The following is a 15682-nucleotide window of genomic DNA, read 5'->3' on the forward strand; positions in this document are numbered from 1 at the left end:
ACCGTGTTCCATAGAAAGGTGTTTTACCTAGTTTCTCCCATAAACACAATTCTTCAGTTGTTTGTTCTTAAGGGCGAAGACTGACTTTAAATTAAGATTTTGCCTCTTCGACATAAAAAGCGCAATCAAATAAAGCACTATATGATGGCTGTAAATTTATGGGTTTCAAGAGGTCCATACAAATATTTCAAATAAGCAACTAATTTCTATACTGCATTTTAAGGATATTGACAATAGCAGCAACTAAAACATTGATCTTATCTGAGCTGAGCATCTGGACATAACAGAGTCTAGAATGCTCCCACAATAGCAAATGATGTCTGTATGTAACACAGAAGTGGAGGTAATGCAGCTAGTTCTTGTCAGTATTACCAGAGTCGGAGCCAGAATTTCAACCTTATGGGTTCTGAATTTTAGAGCGGCTACTTCAAGTGTTAGTGACTGGGTTCTAAATTTAATATTTGTACATATTTAGTGCATTCTAAACACCAAATACAGTGTTTGATCAAAAGCTATTGGGTTCGATCGAAGCCGTAGTTTGGCTTGTGTCTTCGCCTCTGAGTAGTACCAAAAGAAGAGATGCAAGAAAAAGCTTACTGTTGAGAAGGACATGTTACCTAAGTACAATATATAAGCAAGGGAATTAACAATGATACCAGAATTTATCATGATTTGAAGAAATTTAGAAGAAAAATAAGACTTCACAAAAAGTGAAACTACGTCCACATTGTTCTAGTAGTCACACTTAAAATTTGTAAAACATGTTTGGATAATCTTGCACAGTGTTATTAAATGTGAAAAACGCAAAAAAACTCCAATGTTTGTTAGGGCTTTAAGCGCAAAGCACAAATAAAGTGTGGGCTTTAATGAAAAAAAGCGCAAATGGAGAAAAATAACAAATATGTATGTGTAGTCCAAGACTAATATCTATAAGCATGAATACCAAATATATGGACAAAGAAATTGAAGAAAATTTATGATAATATCAATTGCTTAGTGTCAGAATATCTTAGAGCCTTGATGACAACACTGAAGCGCCTGCTAAGCGAGGCTAAGCGCTCAACATGTTTTGAGCCTCGCTTCAAGGCTTAAGCGCGCCTTTGATAACACTGATCTTGCACCTGTGTCATTAACATCCTCCACTTAGCAATGGACAGTCGATTATATGGACTTCGGCATTATGGTTGTAGATTCCTTGGGTTATTGATGCCAATACAGGGCAATCCTCTATATACAGCCTCTGAAGTGAAGAGCAATTCTGCAGCCATTCTGGAAGCACCGCTAGGTTGGGACAATCGGCAACTCTAAAGTACTTCAGTGTTGCATGAGCAGTATCTTTAAGACCCAATGGTAGAGTCACCAACTTAGGGAGCCCCATTAGAAGCAACGATCGTAAACTTGTTAGGCCTACCATTCCCTCTCCATCCATCAAATCAAGTTCTTCACAGTTCCAAATCCATAGCTTTTCAAGTGAAGTCAGGTATCTAATACTGCTTGGAAGAGAATATAAACTCCGGCATTCATAGATACGCAAAATCCGAAGCGCAGTAAACTGCTGCACCAGTTCTGGCTGCAATTTTGGGAAACAACACTTGAAAAGAAGCAAAAATTGAAGAGAAGGGAAAGATTGTTGATTCTTCCCTGCTGATATCTTATATGTAGTCAAATACAAGGTCTTCAAACAGATTAACTTTTCAAAGTCTCTTGGCAACTCCTTAAGCTGTTCACAATTAATGAGGTTAAGAGTCTGCAAATTTACTAATTTGCTCATAGACCTTGGGAGAAACTTGATGTTACCATTGTCACTAAGGTTAAGATATCTTAATTCCTTCAAGTGACCTATTGAAGTTGGCAACTCCCCAAAATCTAAATTGTTCAAGACTAACACCCGAAGGCATTTGAAATTTGATAACATTGTCTTGACAAAAAACTTGTTTACAGGTCCAATGTTAAATGAGTAAGAAAAAGACCTCAACTTTTGCAAAGAAAGTAAAAATCTTGGGAAGTGTTTCCTAGACATATCTTCTGCATGAAAAAATAAGTGGCGAACTCTTTCAGAAACCACAGAGGCATTAGATTTCACGTTTAAACATTCAGAACCTGCCACTGACTGTGCAAGATCATGCACAAGATTGTGTAACTTACAAGCCAATATTTCTCCATCAAAAGCTTGTACCACATCTAGGAAGCAAAACCTTGATAGTAACTCATCAAAGTACTGATTACCAATATCTTCCAACTTCCTGGATCCGTTTGAACTCTGTATAAATCCTTGAGCAATCCAGCGGTTGATGAAGTCCTCTCTCGGAATTTCTTGACCTTTGGATAACATGGAGCAATAGGCAAAACACTGTCTTAGATGTGATGGCATCTGTTCATAGCTCAATCTCAATATTGGTAAAATGTCGGATTGTTTCTGTTCGATCTCCCATATCTCATTATCCCTTATCCGCAACCATTCATTTTCATCTGTTTTCATATACAATAACCTTCCCAAGGTTTTCACAGCCAAAGGCACTCCTCCACACTTTTTTACAATTTCTTTTCCTATTTCTACTAGATTAGGCAACAATTTGTCCTCCCCTACAAATGCACATTTCAAAAATAAAGATAAGCACTCATCATCAGCAAGACCACCCAAATAGTAAGGTGCAACTGTTCCAGTAATCAAAGCAACCATCTTACTGCGTGTAGTGACAACAATCTTACTACCTCTAGAACAATTCATCAGCAACTCCCTCAAGTCCGTCCACTTGTTTTGATCTTCATTCCACACATCATCCAGTACAAGTAAATACCTTTTCGATCGCAAAACCTCACTCAAATGACTTTGTAATTGGTCCATATCTAGGTGGCCAAAACTCTCTCCTGTTGCAGACCGCAGAATTTTCTCAATTACCTTACTCAGACTAAAATCTTCTGAAATACTAACCCACATTCTCAGGTCAAAATTCTGAACTACCTTATTATTGTTATAAACCAACTTAACAAGTGTGGTTTTTCCAAGCCCTCCAAGTCCAACAATAGGAATCACAGAAATATTTTCCTCTTCACGAGCATCTATGAGCTGTTTTACTATGTTTTCTTGATCAGTTTCTCTACCAATAATATCGGAGGCCCTTACAAAGGAATGTGTTTGTTCTCTACAAATATTCTCAACTGGATTTAGATAAGTATGTTCAGTAAAATGGAAACTTTTTCTATCATGTGCAATCTCATTCAATAGCTCCCTAATCTCTTTTACCTTTCTACCAATCTTGAATCGATAAATAATTGGATTTGAACTTGAAAAGAATTTTCTTACCTTCTTCTTAAGGCTTTTCTGAAAATGCATTTGTAGTGTTAGCTGTGTTGACAAATCATCGAGCAAATCATCGACATCATAAACAACATCTCTTAGCTTTTCCAGCCAATCTCTCACTTCATGGTTCTTTGCCTGCTGCTCATTTGCATCTAAAAGTACAGCTTTGATTGTGGATAAAGTGCTCTGGAATTTTCTTAACTCAGTCTTAACATTCCAAGCTAAACTGATCTCATATACAGCAACTGAAGAAACTTTTGCCAAAACTCTTTCAATGATGTTGAACAAGAAAGTTTCTGCCATGGATTGTAAGAGCAGCACTTACCTTCTCCAAGTCAACAGCCCTTTGAAAAGTGATGCAAGTTTTTATAAAAGTGATCTAGTAGGCGTTTGGACATTAAAAAAATTGTAATTTTTGAAAAAAAATAGTATATGGGGTTAGGTTAGAAAAAATAATATTTTAAATTTGAAATTATGTTTGGATATGTATTTTAATTGAAAAAATGGTGAAGAATAAAATTTTATGAAAATTTTGAAAAAGTGGTCAAAACTACTTTTTGGGGTCCGAAAAACTCATTTTCAACACATTTTAAAAAATAAATGGACAAACGGGGCCTTAGACTAATATTTTAGACCTACTATTGTATTTTTGCAACTACACACTTTCTCGGAATAAGAAAGCCGGAAGGTGATAATAAAAAAATAAAAAATAAAAATCCCTGGATCAATGATCAATCTAATAGTAGGAGACTATCTAGTTTGGTTTGGAGATTGGGTCAACCCCGTGTGATTATTGGGGTAGGTGTAGTTTTGAGCCAAGTAAGAAGTACAACTCAACCAAGGAAAATATATGGCGAAAAATACTAGAAATTGTTGCTTGTAAATACCAATTATCTGTACATATGACTATATGAGTGTATTAGTAGACTACAATTAATACTAGTATTCTACAGTATTTACTAGTCTTGGAATAGCTAAGAATCATATATATATATATATATATATATTATTATAAAAGCATGAATACAATGTCGGTTTATAAAAATAACCTTATAATATTAAGCATAATAACTCATAATAAAAGGATATAACCAGAATTCTAGATATTAGTCTTATAATCCTATTAGTTTTAGGACATAATAATACACGTTAGGAATCCTACATGATTACCTTTAGGAATCCTATTAGTATAATTACTTTCGGCTGTCTAATTCATATAAAATGGAACAAGTAAATATCTTTAGTCATGTAACCCTATTACTTTTAGGATATACTTCTTAAAAATTTCTATTACTAATTTAATTTGAAAACGTATTAAAATGTCTTATTACTAATTTAATTTGAGAGTGTATTATATTGTCCAAATCCATTTAGAAAAATGAGAGCCTATATTATTAAAAAACATAAATACAATATTAATATATCAAAATATCCTTAAAATATTAAACGGAAGAACTCATAAGGAAAGGATATAACTGCAATAACCTATTTTTTGGACTACAATACTTTCTATGCTAATTTTTAATATTTAAGATTTTAAAACTAATAAAATTTTGTCTATTAAATTCTTATTAAAAATATGTAGGAAAGTTTAATAAAATCAACTTCATAAGAATCCTCCGTATTGGAAATACATTACCACTCCATAATGTCCAATACGAAGAAAAAATAAAAGTAATATTAAATGGACTACATAAAGAGTTGAAATTGAGAAGAAAAAAATACCCCCATGATAATATATTTTTATATTATATTTGAACTATTTTCCTACTCAAATAATATATTTTTTTATAAATTTTTCGTGTAATATTAAAAAATACCCAATTATTAAACAACAACTAAGAAAATATTTAAGAATATAACTGTGTGAGAAAGAGAAAAAAAAATAGTTGGCAAGAGTCAATACCACTAATGATTCTACAAACATAAAGATCTAAATGTGAAATGTCATATCAATCTTTTACTCTTTGAAAATAAAATTTATGGTGGATAAAATTATAATTAAGATTAAATATTCAAAACAAGAGATAAACTAATATTAAGATCATAATCAACATAGAATATATTTTTATGTTAAAACCAATTAATTAATTTTTTTAAATTAATTATTTAGCAAGAGAATTCAATTCAATTATTTTTTAAATTCATCATATGAGTAAAATTCTTATTCAACTTTAAAAAAAATCTTAGGGTACATAAATTTATTTCATAAAAAGAGCGTTAGAGCACAAAGTAAAAAGGTTAGTATATTATTAAGAATCAAAATGTTATACAAGTGTCTGAGAAAGCACAATCAAACTAAATCCTAAACAAGAACAAGTTTTCAAGACTATATTATAAAGAGTCGACTCTGGTAACAAGATTATTCTTTGTAGATGCCTCCGGCGGAATCAAAATAATATTCCCATGTTAAGTATTACTTGCAGATATCATATCAAGAGACATGACACTGTTAGCAATAATAGCAAGTGGTGTACCAATAATAGCAAGTGGTGAGGTCCATTATATATATATATATATATATATATATATATATATATATATATATATATGTGTGTGTGTGTGTGTGTGTGTGTGTGTGTGCGCGCGCGCGCGGGCTCCGGTTGAGGAGGAATTGTTACTTAAGAGCTTGAGTTTATTGTAAGGAGGATAATTGTACCACAGATTTATAGTTGTTTATTTCATTTATTTACTTTGCCTCATATTTGTTCACCTCCTTACTGTACCCGATATTATTGGATCACTAGTGAGTGTCGATGTCGACCCCTCGTCACTACTCCTCCGGGGTTAGGCTAGATACTTACTGGGTATGCGTGGATTTACGTACCCATACTACACTTGCTACACATTTTTGTGCAGGTACTTTTATGTCTGGTGGTCCTTTGGGCACGGAGGCACGGATGATCGGGGGACTTGCCGCGAGCTGCATTTCTGGTTATGATCCGCAGCCAGCAGAGTCTCCTCCAGGGTTATTTGTATTTTTCCTGTCTAATTTGTATTTCGGGCAGATGTTGTATTTTATTTTACTTCGTAGTTGATGCTCATGCACTTGTGACACCAGATTTTGGGGGTACTTATGAGTTGTTCAGCATTGTACTTGGGAAAATATTGTCATTTACTCTGTGAATTTTATTTCTGATTATTTAATTGAAGGAAAATTTTGATTTCAAAATACTAAAATGAATAATCGAGTTAATCAACTATTGTTGGCTTGCCTGGCAGCGGTGTTAGGCGCAATCACGACCATTAATGGATTTTGGGTCGTGACAACATGGTATCAAAGCGTTAGGTTCACTTAGGTCTCACGAGTCATGAGCAAGTCTAGTAGAGTCTTGCGGATCGGTACGGAGACGTCTGTACTTATCTTCGAGAGGCTACAGGGCTGTTAGGAGCACTTCCCTTCTTGATTCCTCATCGTGTGATTTGATTCCTTTGAGACTTATGCCTTTATATCCTTCCTACTCATTCTTATACGACGTTCATCGCTCGTGTCAATTGGGAATCGAGGAGTTGTAATGGTACTGCAGAGGTGGTGCAGGATGTTTCTCCCCGCGTATTCGATTGGGTTAATGTCATCGCCTTGCGGAAGGATGTTCTGTCATTTCAGCTTAGTAGCTGTATTTCTTATGGTTTTTGGGCTATGCACCAATTGCTATGATGTTCATGAGTTGTTATCGTACAATATTAAAGTAATGGTAGGGTGCTTGTTTATGTGTCGAGGCAGTTAATGACTTGAGAGGAGGTTTTTCTCAATGCATGATTCAGAGGTTCAATATTCTATTTTCAGCGGAGGAAAGGCAATCAGACTATGAATGTTCAGGTTTGGGATAATGGAGTAACGAGACTTGGTATTTTCGAGCGTGGTGGAATTCTTAATTGTGATGTGGTATCATCGTCCTTGTTGAACACATTAAGGTTTGCCGGTGTTATGGTCTTCATCAATTTGCCTTCGGGGCAGGGTAGTGTGAAATGGTGCCGTATGAGCGGTTGTCAGAGATAACAGAGTGTAGCAATTTCGGAATCGAAGGGGTATTTCTAATGTTGATTGCTCGATAAGGATGATCTTCTAGGAGGCTTGGAGTTGGTGGTATGGTTGTCCAACGGGACGGGACAAAATTAACGGGACGGGATGGAACGGGACGGACGGTAGGCCCATCCCGTCCCGCTAACAAACGGGATGGGACGGGACAGGTTCGCGGGCCTTAAGTGCCGTTTTAAAAAAAAATTATTTAAGCATTGAGTTTGGCAACGAATATTCTTTTGACAATGACTAAGTTTTTAAAGTTTGCAATATCTAGTTTCTTGACTTATTTAATAAACTTAAAAATTAAACGAAAATTAGGAAACTAAGTAAAGAATTATAAAATATTATAACAAAAGACTTGTAATGAAATATTCTAGTAATTATAAATTTATAATAGAGTTATAATTTATTTAATATAATTTCAAGCCATTAAGTAACTATGTAAGAGTGTAAGACAATTCATAAAACAAATTCAACGCTTAGAGCCTTTTATTTTATTAATAGAACTTTTCAATCTCACATACAAATATAATTCTTTTGAAGAGCACCTAATCTACGCAGCCACCTTCTAGGAAGGGTTCTGTTTGAATTAGGCCTCTTAGTAGCCAATTAAAAATTATCATACTAATATTTGTAAGCTCCTATATAACTTTATTGTAACTTATCTATAATTTCTCTCGGACATTGTTCTGGAATTGACAATGTTGATTGATGTTTCATGAGTTTCATGCCGTCATCGCTCCCATTGCTAAGTATCTCATTGTATTCTTCTTCTTCCCTTGTGGTTAATTTTTCAAAATCAAGATTTCTTCTTTCTGAATTAATCCAATCTCTGAATAATATGGAAATCTCTAGGCTGTCCTCCGCTAATGAATCTCTATGATCTCCGATTTGAAATCTTGCCGCGCTAAAAGTACTCTCTGATGCTACTGATGATGATGATGCTTGAATAGCAAGGATTTCTCGGGCCATTATTGAAAGTGTTGGAAAAACCTTGCCACGCTCCCTCCACCATGCCAAAAGTTGTCCGTTGCCTTCTTCGTCTTTAATACTTTCCAATCCTTGATTAAGATAAAAATCAAGTTCATCATCAATAGAGGAATCAAAACTTGTTATATCATCCATATCTTCCCATAGAACTTCTACTCTAGACTTAGAAGTAGAAGGAGCAGTTTCACCTCACGTTGTTTCCATAGATTTATATTTATCAAACATTGATCTAACATAAGAATATATGTTAGCTTTCCATTCTTCGAGAGATGGTTGTTCATTTTCTTGAATTGCTAAATTCTCATAAATTTTATGAACAAGTCCCTTTGCACCTCTTAATTTTAAAGATGGGTTAAGTATAGTAGAAATTAAATAAACTTGGGGAATAGGGAAAAAATACTTTTAAAATTTTGCAATTATTTAATTAATGGCCGGTGCATAAGTTGGATTAGTTTTATACTTACCAAATATAACAGAAATTTCACAAATATACTAGAAATTCCACAAGCTTGTATCTATAAAGCTTTGTGGTCCCTACCTAAGTGCCTAGATAAACCCCCCGCCCCACCACTTTTGGTGTGCGCAAATCGTTGCTTACATATTTCACATGTAACACGTTGATTGACTTTATCATGTTTAAAAAATTTCCATACAAGTGATGTTTTGGGACGTTCACCCTTAGGCTTACCCCTTACAGGAGGTACAGGGGGTAAAGCTCCAGACCGAGATTGACTCTGAGTTGGAGCTTGTGTTGCGGGACTAGTGGATGTTTCATCTAATTCTTCATCCTCATTTTCTTCATCCTCATTTTCTTCGTCCTCAATAAAAATATCATTGCCAAATTGTCTTTGTAAAGTTTCATGATCTAATTGTTCTCCGAAATTAATATTATAACATGCGGGGGGTTGGAAAAATGAAGTTTCATCAACATGAGTCATTTCATCTATATGTTTTCTAATTATAGGAGAAGGGATAGGATTAGGACTAGGATTAAGATTACTACTACTTTCACCTTTACTACTTTTTTTACTCGTTTTTTTAAATACGCCAAATACATTTTTAGGTGCCATAACTTAAATACGAAATTAAATTTAAAAAGTTAACACAAAAATTAAAAACACAAATGAAATACGAAAATAGAACACGTAAAGTAAACACAAAAATTAAGCACTAAAATAATGCGCAAAAAATATATATTAAAATTAGGAGATGGAACGAGTGCACCGTGATTAAATATTGAAACTTGAAGAAATTGCCCAAACTATTGCTCCAAATACTTGATAAATTAATTTGAAGCTTGAAAGTTGCTCCAAATATTTGTCCAAATACTTGAAACTTATCACTTGATTGCGAGAAAATTGAGAGAATAATATAGATAGAATGAAAGAGATTTGAGAGAGAATAATTTATTTTTGTGGGAAGATCCCGTTTAAAATTAAGTGGGACGGGACGGGACCGGGACAGCCTTAGTTGGTGGCAATAATTAGATCAAGCATTACAGAGATGGATTCGGATTTGAGGCAACAATTGGGCAGCAAAGGACGAGGAAGGTCATGTGGGAGGCGTTTTGCGGTGGTTGAATTACTAGAAGGTCAAGTATGAAAAGCAGAAGTCGAGGAGTTGCTTAAAGGAGAGGGTTTAACCAAAGTGGGAGAGTGACAAAGTAACATGTGGGTTCTGTGGTAGGATAGCCATATGCCTTGAGGAAAGTTTGGAGCCATTTGGGAATTCATGATGGGTAGAGACTAGGTCCACGAATTTTATTTGGATGCAACATGACTTCGAGATTGGGATGTATTGTTGGACTTTTAGCTGATGTCGATGGGGAAGAAGGAATCTCGGTGGGTCCCAGGGTTATGTAATTGTAGCTTCAAGCTAAGTGGGAGAGCCCACCATCTATGATTAGATTGCGTGGTTGTCTACTTGTGCGGTTTCTGGTTATCAGTGTATTAGTGGGTTATTATGACTAAGGAAAGAAAACATCAATGGTAATTTGAGCAAAAGGATTTAAGGAATGTGTGCTACATTTGGTCTTATCGGTTCATGTTCAGGTTTTGGGAAGACTCAGAGCCTATGCTTCGTGTGGATGTGATGTACAAGGAAAAGAATTCAGCCGGTTGTTTCTTTGAGAGGGTGTTCATGTGCTAGCAGGGCCTTGGAATTTGATTGTATTCGGGAACAAGTCAGAGTGGGTGACTCTCAACAATGGTCCTGGTAGGTTCAAAATTTAAGTGTGGTGCCTAAGGATTTCGAGTTCGTGGTATGGTCAAGTATCGAGCTTTTGCAGTGGATTATGAAAGGGGCTTGGGGTGTTCTATGTTTTCATCGGTCTGCGGTGTAGCACTGTGTTGTAGTGTACTTTGAATTGGATGTGAATTTCGTGTGCTTGTTGAGTTGACAATTCCTGGAAATAATTACATTATGGACTTTTCATCTGCAAATAATTAATTAAATAAGTTTAAATTGAGACGTTAACATATTTATCAGAAATTTGGATTTAAGAAGAGGTTGTTCTTGCTGAGTTATTTTTCTATCTCCCCTGTTGCATATTTACTTTTGGGACTACGAGGCGGTACCTGGGGAGATCCTTCTGTTGTGTATTTACTTTTGGGATTACGAGGCGGTACCTCAGGAGATCCCCATGTTTTGCGTTTACTTTTAGGACTATGAGGCGGTGCCTCGGGAGATCCCTTGTTGCGTATTTACTTTTGGGACTACTAGGCGGTACCTCGGGAGATCCCCTATTGCATATTTACTTTTGGGACTACGAGTCGGTACCTCGAGAGATTCCCCTATTGTGCATTTACTTTTAGGACTACGAGACGGTACCTCGGGAGAGCCCCTATTGTTTACCTCTATTTGTTGTGTTGTTGTCTTTCTGTAATTTCTCATTGGTCACTTCTCAGTCATTTCATTATATTATTATGTCTTCTGCCTTGTGAATTGTCCGTGCGGATATGAAAGAAATGTGGGCATGAGGTGCCGGAGAAATATGATGATTTTATTATTGACACATGAGTTGTCCATGCGGTTATGAAAGAAATGTGGGCACAAGGTGCTGGAGAAATATGATAATTTTATTATTGACACGTGAGTTGTCCGTGCGGTTTTGATAGAAATATGGGCTCGGGGTGCCGTAAAAATATGGAAGTGGGCTAAGACCCGTAATTTTTATGATTATGAAGTGAGGTGTCATACGGTGATTTTACTCGAAAGAAATTATATTCGAAAGATTTTAATTGAAAGAATTATATTCGAAAGATTTTATTTGAAAGAATTATGTTCGAAAGATATTTATTTGAAAGAATTATATAGGAAGATATTTATTTGAAAGATTTATATTCGTAAGATAGTTATTTGGAGGAAGTATATTCGAAATATATTTAATTGAAAGGATTACATTCTAAAGATTTTTATTTGAAAAACTTACAGATAAAAAATGTATATTTTGAAGGACTTGATTAATTGGTTGTAATTTCCTTCATGATTCTTTTGAGCAATATTTATGGTGTTCTTGATGCCTTGATGTTTATATCACTGGTTGATTATTGTTGTTATCACTGTTATCTGTTTTCTATTATTTTTGTATGCTATGTTGCACATGTTATTAGACTAGTGAGTGTCTTCACTGTATCTCGTCACTACTCCACCGAGGTTAGTCTTGATACTTACTGGGTACCGACTGTGGTGTACTCATACTATACTTTTGTACATTTTTGTACAAAGCCAGGTATTGGAGATATCGGACTCAGGCAGAGTTAGTGTGTCGATCGCAAGGATTCAAAGTAGAGCTGCTTGGTCATCGCAGTCCCTTGAAGTCTTTCTATTTTATTGTACTGCCAACACTTATTCGATCAATATTGTATATTCGATCCTTGAGATCATTGTATGTATTCAATTAGAGTTCGTGACTCAGTAATACCAGTCTTGAAAGGTTATTTGAATATTTTCGCGGTTGGTTTTGACACTTGTATTGAATTAAAAAAAAAGATTGAATTGTTATTATGATCGGCTTACTTAGTCTTAGAGACTAAGTGTCATCACGACTCCTGTGGTGGGATTTTGGATCGTGACAAGTTGGCATCAGAGCTCTAGGTTCATAGGTTCTACGAGTCACGAACCAGTCTAGTAGAGTCTTATGGATCGGTACAGAGACGTCTGTACTTATCTTCGAGAGGCTATAGAACCGTTAGGAAATTTCCACTTCTTTCATTCCTATCATGCGGATTTGTTGATTTTGAAATTTGAGCCTTTGTATCCCTATTCTCTCACAGATGGTGAGGACACGTGCTACCGATTCAGCTGAGCATACTCTCGCGCATTCTGCTAGGGCCGCAAGAGGCCGGGGCCGAGGTAGAGGCCGAGGAAGGGCACGTGCCGCAGCTAGAGCACCTATCAGAGCAGCAGTTCAGGAGCCGCCAGTAGCTCCAGTTGGGGGCAGGCACCAAAGACACCTATTGTTACCCCCCGACTTCAGGAGACCTTATCACAGTTCCTGAACATGTTTAGTACATTTACTCAGACGAGATTGATCTTCGTTTCACCAAATATTTCACAGATTGGGAGAGGAGCTCAGACTCCTACCGCCCGTACTCCAGAGTAGCAGGTTCACATTGTTCAGGTTCCGGGTATAGTACTGGTACAACATGTTATTCCGGTTTAGCCTGAGTTCAGGCCAGAGGCATCAGAAGAAGAACAAAAGATACTTGAGAGATTTAAGAGGTATAGTCCACCTACCTTCAGTGGCACAACTACCGAGGATGCCCAGGGATTTCTAGAAAAGTGTCACCATATTCTCTACACCTAGGGTACTATGGAAGTGAGTGGTGGCAAGTTTATGGAGAAGGCATACCAGCCAATGCAATGCCACCAACTTGGGCTCAATTTTCGGAGATATTTTTGAAAGAGTTTGTTCTCCAGACTCTCAGAGATGCGTGGAGCATAGAGTTTGAATGGTTGCGTCAGGGTACCATGATGGTGTCAGAATATGCTATCAGGTACAGTGAGTTAGCCCGCTAATCACCTATCTTGGTTCCTACAGTTAAAGAGTGAGTCTGCAGATTTATCGATGAGCTCAATTATGATTTTAAAATATGTATGGCTCGAGAGTTGCAGACTGGCATTCCATTTCAGCAAGTAGTAGAGATTGCCATTACATTAGAACGTGTTCGAAGTGAGGAAAAGGAGTCTAAGGAGGTCAAAGGGTCTCAGAATTCTGGAGGATTCAGTGGATTCTACTCTGCAGACATGACTCATCATGGCGGAGGCTCGGGCAATCGGTCATCCCATTCCGCAATTCAGAGTACTCTTAGTGCTCCAGTTAATACTTTTAGTGCACCACCGGTATGAGGTTCTTACAGTAGTTATTCCCGTTATCCGGCACAGACTCAGTACGAGCAGCCGCGACCTCAGAGGGGTTGTTACGAGTGTGGTACTACTAGGCATATAATGAGAGATTGTCCCAGACTTGGGAGAGGTGGATTTCATCAGAACACTCAGGCTACAGGCTCTATTCCAGTAACTACCCTACATGCACAGACAGTTAGGGGTGGAGGACAGACGGGTAGAGGGCGCCCTAGAGAGGGAGGTCCAACCCGTCGATATAATTGCTATGGTATGGCCGAGGCCGCTACACCAGATGGTGTCATTACAGGTACGATCCCGATTTGTTATAAAGGAATATTTTCCTTAGTTTGATTCGGTTCTGAGTATCGGGACAAGCCCTCCTATTATGCTCCACTTATGGGTGAGCTTCGTAATTCTGTAACCTACTTATGTGTTTACCACTGATGGGAGATTTTATTGCGATAGCCATGTCTATTATTTTGTGTTGTACACTATTGAGGGCTATGAGTCCAAAACTGACTTTCTATTAGTCACTACAATGGGTTTTGATGTAATGTCGGGATAATTAATTTCAATTTTATGAATTATATGCTCTACCAGTATATGGGTTCCTCATGTGTTGTGAAATTGTTTCACGAAATTTATTAAAAAGAAGAAAGAAAAGAAATGGAAAATTTTAGTTGGCATAATGTAAAAAGTACTTGTGATTCAGAGTTGGGGATGGGGTCCTCGCGTTTAATGTGATTTGATATGTTTAACCCAGGCTACGTGCCGCAATGGAAGTTATACCAGGATGAGATCCTTGTGATTAAGTTCATGTATTTTAAATTCTCCCTTTGTGAAATTTAAATTGTACTATGGTACTAATAGGGAGTCATGCCTGTTAAACTTATTTGATAATTCCTTTACGTGATTCTGTACATATTTAGCCATATTTGTGCTGTAACTATTGAGTTTTAGCCTATGAGATGAGTGTCCAAGTGACGTTAAATGTGACTCGTTAATTCGGGTATATAATTATGAGGCCTTCATGCCTCGCGTATTGCTATCAGTGTTGTGAAAATTTGAAACGAGATTTTGGATAATGTGAGTTTAATTGACGATGTTGGAATTAATTATGAACAACTATTATGACCATAGATGTGGTTATGGGCATACGTATGATGTGTGCGTAGCCACGAAATTGCTACAACTGATTGAGAATAATACCGTGTGTTGATGTGTAAATCAGGCCTTTTGAAAATGTTGGAGTGTAAGAAATTGATTTTAAAGTTTATAAAAGAAATAATCTCAACTGAGATGGTGTTGTCGGACCATGTTAAAATTACGGTGACGTGGACTCATCACGAGTAGGTTGCTATAGTACACTCAGTAATTTAATGTCCTCAGAATAATTCTTGGCACGTTCGAGGACGAACGTATATTTTAAGAGGTGGAGAATGTAACGATCCGACTTGTCGTTTTGAGAATTAACGTTCTGTTCAGTGACTTAAGTTCCCGAGCAACTTCGTAAAGTGTATTATGACCTGCATGTATGGTTGAGTTTGGTTTTCGGAAGATTCGGAATTAAATCGAAAGAACAATTCTTATTTTCGAAGCTTAAATGAAAAGAGTTGACCGGAGTTTGACTTTTGAGCAAACGACTCCAGAATAAAATTTTGATGATGTGAATAGTTTCGTATGGTGATTTCGGACTTAGGCGTATGTTCGGATTTGGATTTGAAGGTCTGTAGGACAATTATGCACATTTCGGTGAAAAGTTGGAAAATGAAGTTCTTCAAATATTCATAAAATTGACCGTAAGTCGATTGGTTGATAACGAGGTTGGATTTAGATTCTGGAAGTTGGAACAACTCCATTACGACATTTATGACTCGTGTGCAAATTTTGAAGTCATTCCGGATTGATTTGATATGTTTCGACGCAGATTATAGAAGTTGAAAGATTTGAAAACTTATAATTCGATTCGTAAATTCGGCATTTTTTTATGTGGTTTGAGGCATCGACTAAGTTTATATTGT

At 36.5% G+C, this 15682-nt stretch overlaps 2 protein-coding genes across 2 annotated transcripts in view; both read right to left on the minus strand.

The window, feature by feature from the left end:
* The window catches only part of LOC104106036 (uncharacterized), a 187835-nt gene that overhangs the window by 16144 nt on the left and 156009 nt on the right, over positions 1–15682 (minus strand). The window lies entirely within an intron of this gene.
* LOC104106044 (putative disease resistance protein RGA3) lies at positions 884–3882 on the minus strand. The gene has a single exon (XM_018774054.3). The coding sequence runs from the start codon at positions 3602–3604 to the stop codon at positions 1130–1132; it is 2475 nt and encodes an 824-aa protein (XP_018629570.1). The 5' UTR covers positions 3605–3882; the 3' UTR covers positions 884–1129.

This window comes from Nicotiana tomentosiformis, chromosome 6 (genome assembly GCF_000390325.3).
Source record: "Nicotiana tomentosiformis chromosome 6, ASM39032v3, whole genome shotgun sequence".
NCBI lineage: Eukaryota > Viridiplantae > Streptophyta > Magnoliopsida > Solanales > Solanaceae > Nicotiana > Nicotiana tomentosiformis.